This window comes from Dermacentor silvarum, chromosome 5 (assembly GCF_013339745.2).
Source record: "Dermacentor silvarum isolate Dsil-2018 chromosome 5, BIME_Dsil_1.4, whole genome shotgun sequence".
NCBI classification, from domain to species: domain Eukaryota; kingdom Metazoa; phylum Arthropoda; class Arachnida; order Ixodida; family Ixodidae; genus Dermacentor; species Dermacentor silvarum.
The window spans coordinates 166,500,452-166,520,849 of NC_051158.1; the positions used below are offsets into that span (position 1 = coordinate 166,500,452).

Consider the following 20,398-nt stretch of genomic DNA (forward strand, 5'->3'; position numbering starts at 1 on the left):
TCGGGTAGTAGCCGGCCGTCGGTGTGAGCCTACTTAGCTGCTGCGGGACATTCGCCCGACGAGAAACTTCATTTGCTTTGATCAGGTATGTATCGCTAATTCTTGCGCTCGTGCTGCTGGTCCCAAGGTAATCACTGGTTACCGTGATGTGGGTTCATTTCGCGGAGCAGTTTGTAGGAGCAATTTCTCATTAGCAGTGAAAATATACATTGCTCACTAATGCAATGAGTTGCCATGACTCTATATAACATCTGCGTTGAATAAGGCATGATATGCATTAAATGTTTATACAGCATGATATAAGGCATCATGCGGATATGTAGTACTTATATCGTTAATTAATATTCTTGGTTGATTGGTGCCTAATGCATGTGTTCTTTCTGTGCTGACAGTGCTGATGCCACTCCCTGGGAGCCAAAATGAGAGCAGCCGTGCGCGCGCCCAGCTGCCAACGAAACCAACGGCAATCGTCACCGTCGCTGCACATCTCTGGAAGCATGCATGACCGCTTTGTGACTGTACCTTAGAGAAATAAAAGTGACTAAATTACTGAACTCGGTGTGTACCTCTAACTCGATGTCATATACAATCTTGTTGGACAACTCCGACACGCACTTGACTTTCACGGTCACACCACCGCCCACAATTTGTTCAGCGCCATACACTTGTGGAAGCAGACGCTTCCCTTTCTTGAGGTTGCGGCCACGAAAAAAGCTATCGGCGTCGGCAACCTTCTTGAAACCGCATTGCAATCTTTGACTCGCTGTTCAGCAAGCAGACGATCTGCCGCTATCGAAAACGGAGCGCCGTGAGCGGGGGCAGCGAAGGAAAGCGCGGGCGAAACAATGTAAACAAAGCGGAGACTGCACCATGGCGCGACCGCGCTGCTTGACATTTCCGCATTGGGGGCGCTTGTCAGGAGCCGCAGTTAGGGTGCCTCGATGCCAGCGCCGCCGTTCAGGGTGGTGCCTTCCTTTGACCGCCCCCGCGCCATACCCGCGCCGCCGCTTTCTCGCTGCGACGCCATCTTGAATCACAGCGAGCGGTTGCGATTGCTTGATGCCGGTGCTTAGTTCGAGACACAGTGCGCGCTGACGCTTCTACTTGCTGGACAGTGTTCAGCCGCATGAATGACAAGCTTGTCAAGTGCATCGAGTCGACATGACGGAATGTTGTGTTCCCAAGTGCACCGGATCGACGTGTAAAGGGCTTCGTTGTTTACGCTTCCCCCGGGACCACGGTTTAAAATATATACTCTTACACCGTGCCCGGGACCCAGAGCGAAGGAAGAGATGGGAAGCGCAAGTAAAGCGGTATCACTGGAAGGCAACGGATAGCTCCTACATTTGCGAGGTAAGTGTCTAGAAAGTTTAGACTATCACACCGTGTTTTTAATTTAAATAAGAAAGTATTCTCTGATCCTCGCTCACGTACCTACGTTCGCTCACGAACTAAGCACTGCACCGATGCTGTCGAGTAGCCTATGGTTTGCGAGCGCGCGTCGCATAGGCTTTTGCCGTTTTGATCGGCGCAGTCTATGTGAGTAGTACCCTTATTTTAAGGACTGACGAAAATGCTTCGCCGCGAAATAGCCTTACATTAGCTACAAATCGTCATGTAAACCACCTATTTTACTTTTTCACGGGAAGCACACATCGTGTGTCTCTTGTTTCTTTTTTTTCCCCTCAGTTTCTTTTTTCGCTACTGGTTATTTGGGACTAAAGAACGCAGTGCTTCTTCTGGGGAGAGCGGCTGTTGTGTACGTAGCTAGCGAAGCATTGTGATTTTCTCTGATTTCTCAGCAGATATCCTGCGGATCTCAGGTTGTTACGTTATATAGCTGATTTTTTAGACGAATATATTTGTAGCGTGGTGGTCGTAAGCCGATGGTCATTCGCGCTCATTCCCAATCGTAGTGGGTACTGTGACGGTCTTTAAATGCCTGTGCACGGTATGCCCAGGTGTAGTAGAGTTAAGGGGCATCATGGGACCAAAATGTTTCGGCGCTTTCTGGCATGATGTCTGTTGTAGCCTGTGCATTTCTTCGACACGTGTGAAGCGAGGTAATACAGCATTACTTCTGCGAAAATTTATTTTTAAACACTCTAATGGGTTCTATGTATTTACAAGGCAACTTTTCATATCAATAATCACTTTTGTTGTTTTACTTGTACTTAGAAACACTTTGAAGAGGACCAGTACGAGGGAAATAGACCGGATGGACGCCGTCTGTTAAAGTCAACAGCCCTACATCATAATGGACTATATTTTCGAAGTGAAAAACATTGCTAATCTGTATTTGACCGTCTTAGTTTCATTTACGGTTTTTGTACGCGACATGTATGCAGTGTTGTTTATTTTTTCAATGTAGTTATCAGTGTTCTAATGGTTATTTATAAAATGTTCTGTACTCGCCATCGATGTGTTTGGCTGATGCGACGTATTCGATGGTAGCTGATGTATGCTGGCTGGATATCTTGATTAATATTACCCGCGGTTGTGTTTTCTTGTTTCTATTCTTGTTTTGGATTTATATTGTGTGTAATAAGGTTGATGTACTCACTTGAACAACCCCCCCCCCCCCCCCCCCATGTAATGAATTTAAAAAAAAACTCTCCCTATCCCGAATTGTGTGTGTCGAGCCTACCTTACGATTTTTTTTATCTCGTCTTTCAACATAACTTTCAGGCGCCAGACAGTACATACAATTTTTCATGTACCTATCTCTTTCTTGATTGACTGTACTAGACATTACTAAGTAAATGTATTTTGTGCATCGTTTGGTTTCTTGTGTGTACTACGCAAGATTGACACAGACAAGTTACGTTACATTTTTCTCTACAGAACTAACTAAACCTTATTTTCACAATGCAGTTATTTTTACACCAGCGTAATCCTGTCAGCACACAGTTTTGTGGGCAAAAAAAGCAAAATAGCGCGTAGATATCGTCAAATAATTGCAACGAACGCGAAGAGCACACGCAACGCAAGGAAAACTAACCGCCGAGTGCGAGTGGCTGGCTACGGTAAAGGAGGCGTGACGTGTAAACCAAAATACAACAGCGAAAAAGAAAAACTTCCACACACAGGGGGTCGCAAACCTTATATACCAAGCAACGAAGCGCAAAAAAAAAAAATAGTGCGTATTTCAAACATACACACGGCATATTATATGTGATTGAATTAGGCAACTTGGGGCATGTTCCCGGCGCCATTCATTTACGTCTTCGACCTTCGACGAGCTAACGGCTATTGGTTATAAAGATGTGCAGATGCGATACCGATAAAAAAAAATCCTCTTCAAGGCAAAGCACTTGGAAGTGCGCCGCGAGTAACACTATTTATGAACGCAAGCGTAGCTGAGTCTGAGCTCGTGTGATTCAGTATGGCGGTGCCAGCGGGGTTGTCTCCACCATGAACGGCGGCGCTAGCATCGAGGCACCCTAGGCGCAGTAGCGCCGCCGCCGGCGAGGAAAAGTGGAGATCGACCCACTTAACACCGCAAAGGCTACACGCCACAGAATCTACACGCTCTCTGCGGGCCGCGAGTCGGTTTCTCTCCATCGTTCTGGAGTCTTCTACGGCGCACGCCAGCGTGTTTATTTGAGCCGCGTAGGCCTTTTCATATGAACTTCATCAATACTTCTTTTTCGGCGAGTTGGTACATCTTGAAACTTTGGGTAACAGCGCAAACAGACGACCACAAGACGGGAGACACGTACACACAGGCGCTGACTAACAACTGGTTTTATTGTGAAGGATAGCACACCTTATATATGCCAGAGTGAAGCAAGGTAAAGGGGAAAACACAACAAGGTTAAATTCGTGACAACAACGCAAGCGCAATGCAGCCAACCAAGCGCAACAAGACGCAAACAATTATTTTTCTTTCTAATCTGAACCCCCGATAGCCGCATCCAGAAGATAAAATTCAGCATCAAAGAGAGCAAGGGAAGGAGTGCTTAAGCACTTGCTACCGAACTTCCTAAAGTGGTCGGCTTCCAAACTGATGCGCGCGGTCTTGTCACTACTCTTTCCTAGAATCGTCGTCTCTTTTAACCGGGCCACACAATCAGTGCACTTGCTAACGTGCGCAACTACATGTGCCTATTTGTCATCTCGTTTTTAACACGAAAGTGTTTTATGCCGGGGTCCACCAAGACTTCACTGACGTATTTCCGTCACGGAAATACGTCATAGAACATAATACAAAGAAAGAAACCAGAAGAAAAAGTTCCACAAACATGCAAAATTTGGAAATCGAACCCACGACCTCTCGGTCCGCGACGATAGATCGCCGAGCGTTTAACCCATTGCGCCACAAACGCATTTGCAGAGAGCTACACAGACGCGCCTTATATATCTAACACTCCTCCGTGTACCCGCGCTCTTGCTCGGGGCGGTGCCGCCGCCTACGAGCAGAAAAGAGAAGTACTGCATTATGACACTAACGCGCACCGACAGTGAACGCTTCGGTGGTCTCAGCACTACGACGCCTCGATGCCAGCATTCGAAGGGACGCTGGCATCAAGAAGCACTACCAACGCCACCTAGGTGGCGTTCACCGTACTCAGCACAGCGGAGCGTGGCCTCCGCAATTAGCTCTGAAAATGTTTCTGAAGTTGATCGCGGAGGCTGCAATTACGACGCGCTGTACGCGCTGATTTGACTCGGTGACGATTCAGTTACGTGCTTTGCCTTGCGCGTTGTATTAGTGTGTCAGTTACGTGCTTCGTCTTTCGCGTTGTGCTAGCGTGTGCAGCGTAGTGCAGCTTCCATATGCACGACGGTTGCTCATGGTCATCGACGTTGGTAGTCGTGATGGAGGAGACGTGCCACCAGGCGTCAGCGTGGGTGCATCAACGCCTAAGGGCGCTTTAGCCACAAAACACCAATAGACATTATATATCAATGTGCAATAAACATTACACTACTTCTGTGAAGACACGTCTCACTTTCGTGTTCTATACCAATTCCTATATAAGAGGGATCAACCACATGTTTTTTTCAGTTTTAGAACGTGTTCCCCTAAACGGTCATTGACACAGCGACCAGTTTCGCCGACATAAAACATCCCACAGATACGTGGGCACAACTTTCCCAGCTTGTTTGGGGCAGAAAAACAAATTGGCATGCCGTGCCAATTTCATATGAGCGCCGATTTCTTGTCACAAACGGTGACCATCATCATCAGCCTATATTTATGTCCACTGCAGGACAAAGGCACCTCCCTGCGATCTCCAATTAGCCCTGTCTTGACCATAACGGTGACCATGAGAAGCTTCTACCTTGATAAAAATCATCTTGTTTCTTATGACTTATGATGGTTCTATCAGGATGTGCAGAGCGTGGACGGACGATGCTGCCGCGTTATCTCTCGGCAGCGTCTCCCGTTTTTCTCAACATTGCTTCAAGCAAATAAAGTTCTCTCTTTACCCGACTGCTGTGCTCGAAATCTCTGTTCCCGCAGCTGGTCCGGAACGGTTCTTTTGATTCGTTATCCCGGTTCAAGTTCAGTTCCAAAATGGCGGGGGGAAAAAGGGTTCGGTTCGGTTCCGGGAAAAATTCGAGTCCGGTTAGGAAAATGCCCGCACAGTGCGGAGAAGTCTTCGGACTACTTCCACATGGTGTGGGCATGGTAATCAACCCCGACCCCAAAACCAAACCCCACCAGGGAGGACTTGGAGGCAGCCCTGCTCGGCCGCTCCGACCTGGCGAGCCAGAAGGCCCTGGTCAACCGAGCACAAAGCGCGGCGGTCGCCAATAGACTCCTGTATTGAGGAACCCACCTAGTGAGTGTGAGAGGTGGTCCCCTCCGGGCCACCTCAAACTTCCTCCGTGTATTTTAGATAACGTTTTTGAGACAGACAGACAGTTCCGGTTTTCAGTTTGGTTCCGGTTCGACACCCTGGTTCCAAGATGATACTTCCAGGAAAGGGCAACACGCGGCAAACCTCCCTGACCGGCTACTTTCTGTAGCTGCCGGCAGGCGGCGACACACGTTTATGCTACCGCCGTCGCTGCTAGAGTGACCTAGAATATGGGAGAGTGTCCAAAACGCCGCGCGAATGCATGGGAGGAGCGAGGACCTTTTTGTGTGAACTCCCGCGCCGCGGCGCTAATGTACCGGACCCGTGGTACATCATCATCGTGGGCTTTCTCCGCTGCGGAAGCCGCGCCAAGGCGGCGGGCGTCTGCTACGAGCCTGATATATTGGTTGCTATTAGCCAACATCGCAATAATTTGGGATATATTAAGCACCACGTCACCGCAAGGTAATACCGCAGTGACTCGCCACACAGAGAACGCGTTTGCCGGCTGTGAATACGGGTATTTTGTCTATTTCCTTCTAGTTCGCTTGGTCCGTGCTTACGCGGCTGTTTGAGTAACGCATTCCGCGCGTTTACTTCATTTAGTTATGCATGGAATGAGCAACGTGATTGTGCTGCAGAAGAAAATAAGCTGGACACCGCGATAATAACCAAGAGAACGTAGCAGATATGGCTAGCTCATGCTAACGCTTTTACGCCCTATCGTTTCCTTTCTTTTATTTCATGCATTCGAATTGCTTTACAAGACTGCATCCCACGCTCTGTTGTTTCTTTATTAAGGCGAAATCCTTAACTGGGCTATTGGGAAGCGGACTGCGTCTGTTGGCCGATGCCGCGGTACCAAAAATAAATACAAACCGCGTAACTCTCGCGGCTCGTTCACTTGGTATATATACCAAAGTATAGTGTGGAAAGGCACAAATGTGTGACCAAGATGACTGATTAGTGACTTGACATACTTGCACTCACGTCTCGATTAACGATAACAATATGACGTGTGGTCATATGACGACGGCCAAAAATCCCTCTGACGCTGTGGGTGTGACGATAAAAACGTGTTGAATGCCAATCTCGATCTCAACGTGTCGAACTTAACCATATATCATGAAGAATGAGGGCACAGGTAAAGGGTAATAATAGTAATGATAATTTCTGGGGTTTTACACCCAAAAATCACAATACGGCTATGAGAGACGCCGCAATAGTGGAGGGCTCCGTTAATTTCGACCCCCTGGGGTTCTTTAACGTGCACCTAAATTTACGTGCACGGGTGTTTTATGCATTTCGCCTCCATCGAAATGTAAGCCACCGTGAGCGGGAATCGAACCCGCGTCCTCGAGCTTAGCAGTACAACCTACCAAAGCCACAAAAACACGGCGTTATAGGTAAAGGGTACGCGAGAAATATACGCAACAAAAAAACAAGACAAACCAAAATAAATGAAAAGCTAACAATGCAACATTGTATAAGTATGCTTCATTTCATAATTACAGCAAGTGTCAGAAAACGAACATGATGGATATCGTATGTGCAACTCGTCTTTCGCCTTCTTGTGTTGCAAGAGCGCAAACACTAAGCGAACTTGAACATGAAAGTAGCTTTAGGAATATTTATTGCGTATGCTCGCTGGTTCATACACAGCAAATATACTTACTCATCAATAACTAGGTACTTGTAGTTACGTAATGAAAGAGGCAAGAAATCACCAGAATTTTTTGCTGTTATTGAAGGTAACTATTTTAGGGATATGTAGAATCAACAGCGATATTTGTAGTGCATCGAAGACTGTAATTTTCAAGAGGATTTTCCACTCAATATAATACAAGCACAAACATCGTCACGCGCCATGAATCCTTGTTAGTTTACGTAAGAAATCACACGTTACGTAATAACTATGATATAATGAGATGTTACATGTTGGTAATTTCAGGGAGGATTCACGGATTATTAAAACAAGGCTATTGCAGTAATAACTTTTACATAACAAATTAGTAAATGGCTCGCCAAGTAGTAGCTATCTATTGATTTCAATGTAGAAAAATAGTATATTTGTTTAGCTATATTGGCTGGAGAAAATGGCTTTTCTTTCGAATGTCTGAATTTGAAAAAAAGCTTCGCTCACGTTGAACCTTAAGGTACATCATGCGCGAAGTTTGTATTAAAGAGATAGTGTACAGCAAGAATTGTTCGTGTACGCAATCTTTGAAGCGAAATAAGCCAACAATATTGCGGCGTTAGGGCCGTCTTTGCTCTTTCTCTTGCTTCCCTTACACCTTCTCACTCTGCTCTGTTCATAAGAAAATATTGTCGTGGCTAAAAAATATTCGAATAAATACATATGCATATAGCTGTAAACCACTACTGACCGTGAGCGAAAAGCGCGTAATGGTGAGCGAAGCGGTCACTGCACGCACGTATTTCACTTGACTGCGCGAGTAATTTACTTTTTTCGTTACTCTTATTCTTGCAAGCATGGTGCTATTGCCCGCGTACTCATGCGAATAAAGTTTCTTTTTTTACGTTCTTTCCTTGCGCGGACTCATTTAGCGCGTTTCTACGCACGCACAGTTACCGTAATACGGTTACTGAACTCTAGCACCGGAGCTAGGCCGCGCTGATGAGTTTGATACGTTAGTTTTTATTGCGATAGCAATTATATGGACACTTCCACCGGATTTCTGCCGTCGGCGTCGTCGTCGCCATGAGCTTCCGTATAGATAAAATCTTCGCCGCGCGCCGTATGCCCGAGCGGAAGCGTGCGGGCACGCACGCTGTCACGGAGAGCGAACGCACTCAATCTCCCACGCGCAAGCAAGGAAGCGGGAAGCGAGCGCCGGAGGGAGCGGGGGGTGGGGGCACTTCTACTCTGCCAACAACCGCGCGCGTTCGCTGGCCCGCACCGTCTCTTATCTCCACACGGCGCTGACCTTTATGCGCTGTGCATTCGCCGCTCAGTTTCCGTTGAAGCGATAGACCGCACGTACCTTCGCCCGCTGCAGCGTATATGCACTTGCTGCCAGCGTTTTGACAGTCGTTGTCTGCAGTCATTCAGTGTGATCTATTCATGTTTGTTTGTGCGTGCTCACACCACAGTTAGTAATAGTCGAGCCACATTTTCCAACGCACGCTACACATGCAATGCTGCCCGGATCGGCAGTGCAGCGCTACAGGTGTGTCCCTTCGCACGCGCTGCCCACGGGCAGCGCTTCTCATCAACACCACCGTTTCACACGTGCCTTCTCGTGGTCATCCAGTCTCTCTTCATGTCGGTCTACTTACGCCGCAGCACACCTGCTTAATTAATCAGCTCATGTTTACTACAATTCATATTGCTACCAAAGCCGCTCACCTTACTTCGTATGACATTGCTGTGTTGCTATCGCATTCATTGCTTCGCCCTTAGGGCGAAACTGTGACATTTTTGCATTATCTTGCTGCCCAAACACAAAGAAACGCTCAAAGATGGGTAAGCTCCATGCAGCACCACACTGTTGAAGTTAAATAGAGTTTAAGGGTTTTGCGTGGAAAATAAACGCAAAAATCTACAGCGCGTAGCAGACGACCCTCGCTTCCCGCGCGCTTCGCGAGCGCGAAAAGCCCACGGGCCCGGAGCAGCAGCGGCGCGGCGCGGCAGTTCACAGAAAAAGGCCCTCACCGGAGCTGGCGCTTTGGACACTCTCCCATATTCTAGGTCACTCTAGTCGCTGCATCAGTTCGTGTCCCCGTAAGTGAAGGCAAATTTGCACTTTTAACAGGGAAGCTGTTCTAGCTAACCGTAAAAAGTGGCGCCGGCGTGTCCCCGTAAGTGAAGGCAAATTTGCACTTTTAACAGGGAAGCTGTTCTAGGTAACCGTAAAAAGTGGCGCCGGCTGTCGCAAAACCTCGCCGAGCTATGACGTCCCTGGGTTGCCTAGCAACCACCTCGCGGGCGACGTGTGCCTCGCCTCCTCTCTGTGCCGTGCCTAGGTGGCTTTGCACCATGGACATACCATGGAGGAAGGAAACGAAACAGGAGAGGCCCTGACGTCAGTTTTTTGAAGCCGCAAGTGCAGCCATGTTGGTGTGCCACCTCTCTTTGCGCCTCCAATCAGGTGTTCTGCAGCTCGCCGGAGCTGATGGGCGCGAACTTTGAACTTGAATTGTTACGAGCCGTCGGAAGTGTGTGCTGCTGACGCGCGTCAAAACAAAGCCTACAAAACTTCTGTAGCAGTTTTAGTGAAGCGGACGCGCTCCTGTGTTTTTCCGTGGCACGTTGAAGAAAACAACGAAGACCCGCGCCGTGATAGCTTGAGTGTATTTATTGCTGTCTGACACTCATACTCACAGACCCAAAACACAACTTTCAAGCTTACACACCAAACCCCAAAGTCAGCTTTTCTCGCGAACAAAAGGTGCTGCGGGAAAGACACCGGCGGAGGAGTCTTCTTTCGCCTAGCGGCTAGAACACATGGGTCCTCAACTTCTACTTTTCCGGCCTCTGCCATACTTATGTGGTTCACGGGCTTCATTTAGGAGTTAATCTGCGCTGAGTTCAAGCTTGGGCCGTCCGAGATGGCTGGTCCCTTCGCGTGCGCTGTCTCCCCGCGCGAGTATAGTGTTATGTTTCTCCTGGTGCTTATACGATGGAAAATACGCTTCCCTTTCAGCGTCAGACGGGTTTTGGCGAAGTACCGATAAGCGAGGTGCCCACTATTGGTTTTGTAGTTGGTGATCATGCTGTGTTTGTAGCCGGTGCACATTGCAACGTCCGCAGCAGCGGTATAGAAGTGAGCTCGACGTCTGTTTTCTGTTTGTGCTTTTATTGCGACAGCAATTGTATCGACACTTCAGGCAAATTTTCGCTGTCGTCGTCGCCATGATATTCCGTATAAAGTCCAAAATTCATATGAGTGAGCGACCCATACACTACGGGTGCGAAAAAAAGCCCCGTAACGCTGAGCCGAAACACTTGATGGATCATCCTCCCACGCGCTCAATATTCGGGTTAGTTGGAGGTCACGTGATCAAATGCGCGCATGGGGAGGAGAGCACGCGTCTTCTCATCTAGCCCTGCCGCAGCTGCAAATTACGGTGCGCGGTTGACGCTTACACGGCCCGCGTGCCGCCGTATCCAGTTGTTGGTGATCATTGGGGGGTGCAATGATCAAGGGCGAGCAGGGATGACTGCAAACTTCATACGCGCTGTCTTCCTTCTTAGGCTGTTTTTCCGCGCCCCAAGTGTTGCAGATCGCATAGCCTAAGTTAAGAGACAGGGGTAATTGGAGATCGCTGACAGAGGCCGTCCTGTAGAGGACATAAAAATATGCAGATGATGATGATGAATCTAATTTTCGGTGTTACGGTGAATCGCATGGCTGTACGAACTGTTGGCCCCCGCTGCCGGCGTTCATCATAATGCCAGCGCTGTGATAGCGACTGCTCGTGGTCATCCAGCGGGATATTTACAGGTTTACATGGTCCGTGCATTGAACGTTGTTTGTAGTGAGTAAATGTTACTACAATTCATATAGGTGATATAACCAACGTACAGACTCGTGTGAGGGCCGCACTTTTTTGCCGCAATTTTGACGAGCCTTACAAGGAACCGGGCCATTTTATCTAATTTTTCCAACTACGAGTATGAAATCCGCCGTAAACCTCTGCGATCGCCTCGTCTCGCCATCTATAGTCGTGTACTACTTTAGAAGGCAGCGGCATTTGCCCCTCAAAGGTGGATGCACACGAGCATGCATCCACCAATGGGCGCGCACTCTACACTGACGTCATGAGCCGGACGGCCGGGGACCCAGCGATTTAGGACATGGCAGCCCGCTCTTCGAGCACCATGGGCCGAGTCGCGTCAGCGGGACTATTTCTTCAGTCGCGGTGGAAATCGGCTGCTGCGCTTCAGTGGTCAGGGCGGGGCGTCTCTCTTGTCTTCTTAAGTTATAACCGACTTTTTTTTATAGTTGCGACGCGCGAAAGTACGCTGCGCGAGAAAATTCGCAGTGGAGCGCGATCTGAATCGCGCTGAACGCGATTGCTCCTAGGTTGGAAAAAAAAAATAATATTTGCTTTCAAGCTGGGGGTGCGGCTCTTACGCGGATTTATACGGGAAGAATTTTTCTCGTGTAATTCTCTTATGCTTCGCGTTCACCTTTCCGGCAAAACTGCAGCCTCCTTTTTTTTTTCTGAGTCGTAGTAGAAGCTTTGCTGCGCATGACTGCTATTTATTCTGATTTCGAGTGAATCCAGCTTGGTCTCACTTCGGTTACTAAGTTATTTATATATATTTATGGCCTCTGCATGCACGTTGGAATATTTTCATCCCAAATAAATGTTCCAAATTATTATAAGTTTTTTTTTCATGTGCGTCGCTAGCATTACCCACAGGAAAGAGAAGCAATGCTGAGACACATATCATTCACGTGCGTTTCACACACTGTTGATAAAAGTCTCGGTCGAAGGGGTCACTGAAGTCTGCAGGTCTTTTTCACTGTCAAAAAAGTGCAGCGAGTTGAACATACAGCAACATATTGATTCCATTGACATAGTCTATCCATATCATTAGAAATAATTGTTAGCTGACTACCTCTTTCTCCAAAATATAATAAATTTTGTCCTCGGTACACATTAAAATACAATGTATGTGCATGGTGTTCACACTGGAAATTAAATTAACGTGGTGAAGTGAAAAAAATACGAATGAGGGAACCGCCGTTGGTGCTTCTAATGCGCTTGTTTTCCTATTGCCAGGATTTTCAGAAATAAAGCGAAATAATGAATAAAAGCCGTGCATGTCCGCGTCACCAATGATGCAGTTACCTTTGCGCCACAATGACATTTTAAGGGAAAATGTAGAGGCAATTCAAAAGAAACCGTAAACGGTTTAGGTAACAGGACTCTGGTAATGACATTTTACGAGCAGGGCGCCGGTATCGCCTGGGGAGGGAGGGGGGGCTCGCCCCCCCCCCCCCCCCCTCTCTGGGTGCTGGGTGCTGGGGGAACTACAAAATGGGTTCCGGAAACAAAGAAGGTTAGAAGATAATTTGATCTCATTGACTCAGTGTATTGAAATAGCAGAAAGGGAACACAGGCCCCCATGGCTTGCATTTCTGGATATCAAGGGAGCCTATGACAGTGTAATCCAAAAGGATTTGTGGGACATACTGGGCACTCTAGATGTGGAAGATGGATTAAGTAATCTTTTAAAAGATATCTATAAAAGTAACAAGGTGCTTATAAAATGGGAAAACAAGGTATCTGAGCCTATAGAGATACAGCAGGGGTTTAGGCAGGGGTGCCCTCTGTCACCTTTGTTGTTCATGCTGTATTTACAAGGATTAGAGAAAAAAATAGGGAGGAGCGGACTTGGCTTCAACGTTTCCTATTTCAAGCAATGAGAATGGATTAAACAGTCATTACCAGGACTGACGTACGCGGATGACATTGTACTTATGGCTGACAGCAAGGAAGACTTGCAGGGATTAATGGACATCTGTGGTAAAGAGGGAGATAGCTTAGGTTTGAAGTTTAGTAAAGAAAAATCGGCAGTCATGACTTTTAATGATAATCAGGGCAGTGAGCATAGGATACAGGAGGTTACGCTGGAGGTGGTGGATAAGTACAAATATCTTGGAGTGTGGATAAACAATGGGGCTGAGTACCTAACGGAACATGAAAAATATGTAACGGCTAAAGGCGGCAGGAATGCAGCGTTGATGAAAAATAGGGCACTATCTAACTACAATAGGTGCGAAGTGGTGAGAGGGACTTGGAAAGGGGTGATAGTCCCTAGTTTGACTTTCGGCAATGCAGTCCTGTGCATGAGATCAGAGGTTCGAGCAAGGTTGGAAGTTAAGCAGCGAGGGGTAGGTAGACTGGCTCTGGGAGCACACGGAAATACACCAAATCAGGGGGTACATGGTGACATGGGATGGACGTCATTCGAGGGCAGGGAAGCCAGCAGCAAGATAGAATTTGAGGAGCGATTGAGAGAGATGGCAGAAAAGCGGTGGGCAAGGAGAGTTTTCAGTTATTTGTACATGAGGAATGTTGATACAAAATGGAGGAAGCTGACCAGAAAACTGTCAATCAAATATTTGGACTGCAGGAGGGGCTCAAACCAGGAAACAGCGGTTAAGAAAAAGGTTAAGGAAACAGAGAGGGGTCTGTGGAAAACAGGGATGCAGACGAAATCAGCACTGGGCACATACCGAACTTTCAAGCAAGAAATTGCCAAAGAAAATATCTATGATAATTCTAGGGGAAGTTCTCTGTTGTTTGAAGCCAGGACGGGAGTACTGCGGACTAAGATGTACTGAGTCAAGTACCAAGGTAGTATTAGTAAGTGGTTCGTGTGGAAAGGGAAAGGTTATAGCGCTATCTTCGGCAGCCCTTGAGGGTCAGCCCTTGAGGGTCAGCCCTGCAGCCTTGAGGCTCAGCGCACGTTGTGCGGTGCTTGTGGAAAGGAAGAGGAAACGGGTCAACACGCCATACTTTTCTATAAAGGGCTTAACCCTACAGTGCAAAGCAACGGGGCTGATTTTTTCAAAGCATTGGGGTTTAGGGACAATGGAGGCAAAATAGACTTTAAGCGGGTAGAAAAAGTGTCACAGTTTCACCCGAAAGCATCAACTGCGATAGCAACTTAGTACAGAGCTATACGGAGTTAGGATAGCAGTTTCATCAGCTGTATAAACTTGGACATGCAGCAGCACCAGCAACGCGCAGAACTGTTGTCGACGCCGTCGCCGTTTTGCTAGCGTTCGCACCGAACGCGCGCTGCGTTGATGACTGTTACCAGGGCCTCTGGGTGCGGCTAGGAGGTTTTCGACGAGATCAGAACGGGAAACTCGTCGAGCAGCGTCGGAAGTCTTTACCACCTTCTCACCTCGCAACGTTTCTATATAAATAAGCATTTGGTGCCGCAGCTAAACGTCGCCTCCCCTCCCTCCCTCCTGTTCACCCCACGGCCTTTCGCGCGACAAAAGAAGTCGCGTTTGTTCTCTCTCTCTCTCTCTCTCTCTCTCTCTCTATATATATATATATATATATATATATATATATATATATATATATATATATGGGGATTGTAAAGGACGAAAGAAACGCTTAATTCTGCATCCCTTCAGGGAGCACGCGCAGAACGCGCGTTTGTTCTCCGCCGTGCGTTCGCTGGATGGATGGATGGATGGATGAGGCTGAACTAGAGCACTGCACGCGCCGATTTTTGCGGCCCGGGCCCGGCCCGGGCCCGTTTTTACATTGGGTGGCCCGCCCGAGCCCGATCAAAACTTTTATGGCGAGACCCGAGCCCGGCCCGGGCCCGGAAATAATCTACGTTACCAGCCCGGCCCGGCCCGCCACCCCTTTACCTTAAGCCCAAGCCCGGCCCGAGCCCGACTCGAAACCGGCCCGAACCCGGCCCGAGACCGAAAAATACATGTTTTTCAGAGTTGAGAAGCCCGAGAATAACTCGCAGAAAGCCCGAGCCCGGCCCGGGCCCGCGTCAAAAAACCCGAGCCCGGCCCGGGCCCGGGTCAAAAAGCACACGCCGTGCCCGAGCCCGACCCGAGCCCGTGAAAAAACTCCTCTACCCGGCCCGGCCCGGCCCACGGGCCGGGCCGGGCCTGGGCTTTCGGGTAAGCCCGAGCCCGTGCAGTGCTCTAGGCTGAACCCTTTAATCGGGCGGTGGCATACGCCACCTAGCCATGGCTATTAACATAATTTGTACTTTGTGGTGGGTGGGTGAAATTTCACCCCTGCCTTAATTTTATCCACCAATCAGATAACCTCTGTTTGGTTATTTCTACCCGCTTAAAGTCTATTTTGCCTTCACTGTCCCTAAACCCCAATGCTTTGAAAAAATCAGCCCCGTTGCCTTGCACTGTAGGGTTAAGCCCCTTACAGAAAAGTATGAGGTGCTCAGCCGTTTCCTCTTCTTCTCCACACGCACAGCACAACGTGTCTATACCTTGGTACTTGACTCGGTACATCTTAGTCCGCAATACTCCCGTCCTGGCTTCAAAAAACAAAGAGCTTCCCCTAGAATTATCGTAGGTATTTTCTTTGGCAATTTCTTGCTTGAAAGTTCGGTATGTGCCCAGTGCTGATTTCGTCTGCATCCCTGTTTTCCACAGACCCCTCTCTGTTTCCTTAACCTTTTTCTTAACCGCTGTTTCCTGGTTTGAGCCCCTCCTGCAGTCCAAATATTTGATTGACAGTTTTCTGGTCAGCTTCCTCCATTTTGTATCAACATTCCTCATGTACAAATAACTGAAAACTCTCCTTGCCCACCGCTTTTCTGCCATCTCTCTCAATCGCTCCTCAAATTCTATCTTGCTGCTGGCTTCCCTGCCCTCGAATGACGTCCATCCCATGTCACCATGTACCCCCTGATTTGGTGTATTTCCGTGTGCTCCCAGAGCCAGTCTACCTACCCCTCGCTGCTTAACTTCCAACCTTGCTCGAACCTCTGATCTCATGCACAGGACCGCATTGCCGAAAGTCAAACTAGGGACCATCACCCCTTTCCAAATCCCTCTCACCACTTCGTACCTATTGTAATTCCACAGTGCCCTATTTTTCATCACAGCTGCATTTCTGCTACCTTTAGCCGTCACATCTTTTTCATGTTCCGTTAGGTACTCCGCCCCATTGTTTATCCACACTCCAAGATATTTGTACTTATCCACCACCTCCAGCGTAACCTCCTGTATCCTATGCTCGCTGCCCTGATTATCATTAAAAGTCATGACTGCCGATTTTTCTTCACTAAACTTCAAACCTAAGCTATCTCCCTCTTTACCACAGATGTCCATTAATCTCTGCAAGTCTTCCTTGCTGTCAGCCATAAGTACAATGTCATCTGCATACATCAGTCCTGGTAATGACTGTTTAATCCATTCTCCCTGCTTGAAATAGGAAAGGTTGAAGCCAAGTCCGCTCCTCTCTAATTTTTTCTCTAATCCTTGTAAATACAGCATGAACAACAGAGGTGACAGAGGGCACCCCTGCCTAAGCCCCTGCTGTATCTCTATAGGCCCAGATACCTTGTTTTCCCATTTTATAAGCACCCTGTTACTTTTATAGATATCTTTTAAAAGATTTCTTACTCCATCTTCCACCTCTAGAGTGCCCAGTATGTCCCACAAATCCTTTTGGATTACACTGTCATAGGCTCCCTTGATATCCAGAAAGGCAAGCCATAGGGGCCTGTGTTCCTTTTCTGCTATTTCAATACACTGTGTCAATGAGAACAGATTATTTTCTAACCTTCTTTGTTTTGTAGTTCTAACCCATTTTGTAGTTCCCCCAGCACCTCCTCGCTCTCCACCCATGCCTGCAGTCTGTCCTTTATAATCTGCATCACCACCCTGTAAACCACTGACGTCACTGTTATGGGACGGTAGTTGTTTATGACGGCTTTGTCCCCCTTTCCCTTATATATCATGCTCATCCTGCTCCGTGTCCACCCGTCAGGGGCTTTACCGTCCATTATCATTTTGCTCACTGCCTCTCTTAATGCTTTCTTAGATTTTGGGCCCAATGTCTTTATCAACATAATTTGGATGCCATCAGGACCTGTCGACGTGCTACTAGGAACCCTCTTCTCTGCCCTTTCCCACTCGCTTTGTGCCAGTGGAGCCACTGCACTGACTTGTCCATCCTCACCTGATTGAGCACATGCTATGTTTCGTTCTTTAAATTTTTCCGTCATCATTGTTCTTATATGTTCCATTGCCTCATCTCCCTCTAGTCGAACACCTTGAGCTGTAACTATAAACCTCTGCTCTAGGCTAGTCTTATTACTCAAGGAGTTGAGATGTTTCCAAAATTTCTTCGCTGCTTTTCTATCCTTTTTGTTTACTTCTGACAACCATTGGCTCCCCTTTCTTCTGATCTTCTCATTGATCAAATTGGATGCTTCCCTTCTACAGTTTAAGAAGTTGTTCCATTTTCTGCCTACTATTCTGCTATTTCTGCTATTTGCTTCTGGTTCACCCCTCTGCTTTGAATATCTGTGTTCCCTGGATGCTTCCTGGCGTTTCTCTATGGCCTTCTTAACCTCCTCATCCCACCAGCTCTTGGGTTTACGTCTTCTGTTCCCTTTTGTCCTGACTCGTACCTTAGTAAGCTCTAGCTCAAATAGTCCTGTTAAATTTGCATATGTCCATTCTGTTTTTGTATCCTCTGAAATTACTTCCTCAATTTGCTGGGTTGCTATTTCAAGCTGCTTTTCCGAGTAAAATATCCCACCTGGTTGTTCATGTTGCCTCCTACCTACTTTCATTTCCCTTCTAAAGCTCACCTTAATACGTTTGTGATCACTACCTAGACTTCTGGAGCCATATTCATCTATGCTCATTACATTTAGCCTATCGTGCATCCTATGTGACATTAGTGCATAATCTATCGTCGACTGCAGGCTCCCTACCTCCCATGTTATGTGCCCTTCACACTTCTCAGTACTGTTGCATACAACTAAGTCATGCATTTCACACATATCCAGCATCATGTTGCCTGTTGAGTCTGTGTACCCGTCCATGTCTTCTATGTACGTGTGTGTTCATATCTCCTAGTATAATAATCTCGCACCCTTCTCCTAGCTCATTAATGTCACTTGATATGCATTCCAGCATTTTTTTGTTTTCCTCTTTGGCATTTGCTCCTGTCCACAGGTATACAAAGCCAAGGAGTGTCTGCTCTCCTGCAACTTTCCCTTTTAGCCGTAAATGCTCCTTGCATTCCTGTTTGACCCTTTGCCAGTTCATACATTTATGAATGAATGCACCAATTCCACCCCCTTTTCTGCTGCCCTCTGTTCTATTGCAATATTCCCATGCTTAGTCAGGATTACAGGGAGGTTGCTCCATGTCCCTAAGATGTTTCTCCACAAACCCGTATACCATCAGCTTTTCTTGCCTTAGTTGCTCGTCTATCTCCTCCCACTTCAGCCTATTCCTGCCACCTTGCATGTTAATGTAACCTATGTCAGAATGACCTTGCCCCTGGTGCTTACGTCTATTTCTTCTACCGATTCTACGTTTCTTGAATCTTGGAGCCTCTCTGGGTCCGTTTTCGTCTACACTGGTGGTCTTAGGGCTCTGGGTCCCCCCAAAAAAGCCGTAGCTTCTCGCCCTATCCTACTACCTACGCTCCCGCCCGTGGCACCACTGTAGTGAATGCCATCCTGAGCAAAAGGCTGGGAGCCAGACTCGTACACTTCCCGGTTTACCTCCATTATACCGTACCCAAGTGGTTCTCAGACCCCTAATGACCCGGTTAGCCTCAAGCACCCTCCATTCCATCGCGCTAGCCTGGCCCCGGACATGTGGGATTGTGCATATGGTCACATGCACTTTCGCAGAGGTTTCTCTGAGTTTACGCAACCCAACCTCTAACTGTCCGTTTAGGTTCTGGCTCCTTCCCTTCAGCACTTCAGCTCCCCGTGAAAGCGCGCGTCCCTCGCGGCATTTCACTCGCACATAGAGCGTCTGGCGTGCGGCGGTCGCCGTTGACGTCATACGGAACCTCACGGCGACGGCGACGACGACAGCAGAAATCCTCTTTGAGTGCCCATATAATTGCTATCGCAATAATAACCAAACGGAGGTTATCTGATTGGTGGCTAAAATCAAGGCAGGGGTGACATTTCACCCACAACAAAGTACAAAATATGTTAATCACGGCTAGGAGGCGTACGTATGCCAACGCCCGATTGAAAGGGGTCAGCCTCCTCCGTCCGTCCATCCATCCATCCATCCATCCATCCGTTTCGTGGCTCACACGTTCGTCTGGCAGGAGCGAAACGTGAAACTCTGGGGGTGTTTGGCGTAATTTCCGCTGCACTGCCACCAGGGTGGCTAAGCCGAAAGAACCATTAGTTACCCATACAATGGTAAACAAAAATGTAGCACGACCGACAGTACTAAAGGCAGCCCAACCGGCAGTATAATAGACCGTACAAAAGGTAGACGTTAGAGAAACAGTGCGACAGGCACTGTCTGGTTTAATTTTTGTCGGTGATGTTTTTAGGATATCAATTACGAACTACCTAGACCAACTCTATACAGTCGCGATGTTTACAGCTTCAAAAAATTGATTAATTGTTAATCGAATGAAAAAATGGATACACCATTTGTAATACCATAGTCCCTTAATAGCTTGAGTATTGTGGGACTATGCTTGAGTATTGAGGGACTATGGTAATACCAACGCTGATACAGAAGTGAAAGCAGAAACGAAACCAGAAGCGAAACCAGAATCGATGAAAGATGCGATCGCAGTGCCACTAGTTCCGAATGAGCACAACTTCGCCTCTCTTACGAGACGAGAGTTTATATAGGTGTTCTGTGACGAGACTGCTCACGACAAGCAGGCCCGTTTATCTTCCGCACTAATCGCGCGAATTTCGCGTGCACAGGTGTGTTGTCGCTCGCGTCTTTGTTGTTTGTACTTGTTTAGAAGCTCTTGAGTTCAGGACATCGCGGTGCGCCAGGGCTTGATGACATTTGTTGCCCAGCTGCGGGTGCTACCGCAGCGCATGCGGAGCAAAGGTGAGAGTACGGCTAGAACTTCTGTGC

The 20,398-nt window shown here is 47.7% G+C and overlaps 2 protein-coding genes and 1 long non-coding RNA gene across 40 annotated transcripts in view; 1 reads left to right on the forward strand and 2 right to left on the reverse strand.

Moving 5' to 3' along the window:
• Positions 1 to 20,398, forward strand: part of LOC119454535 (gastrula zinc finger protein XlCGF7.1) — a 455,522-nt gene that overhangs the window by 386,916 nt on the left and 48,208 nt on the right. For 2 of the 38 annotated variants that reach the window (XM_049667008.1, XM_049667018.1), the window contains exon 1: positions 20,151 to 20,238. The exons of 32 other annotated variants lie outside the window; for them this stretch is intronic. Coding sequence is in view for 1 of the 6 variants with exons in the window: in XM_037715914.2 (XP_037571842.1) it covers positions 20,320 to 20,371 (52 nt within the window). In the remaining 5 variants the exon portion in view is untranslated. Of the gene's footprint in view, positions 1 to 20,130; positions 20,372 to 20,398 lie in introns of those variants that run through there. 4 more of the 38 variants (XM_049667006.1, XM_049667017.1, XM_049667032.1 and 1 more) reach the window with 3 other exon arrangements.
• The window catches only part of LOC125945276 (uncharacterized), a 395,992-nt gene that overhangs the window by 328,122 nt on the left and 47,472 nt on the right, over positions 1 to 20,398 (reverse strand). The gene's annotated exons all lie outside the window — the stretch shown is intronic.
• LOC125945271 (uncharacterized) overlaps positions 1 to 20,398 on the reverse strand; it is a 194,612-nt gene that overhangs the window by 127,412 nt on the left and 46,802 nt on the right. The gene's annotated exons all lie outside the window — the stretch shown is intronic.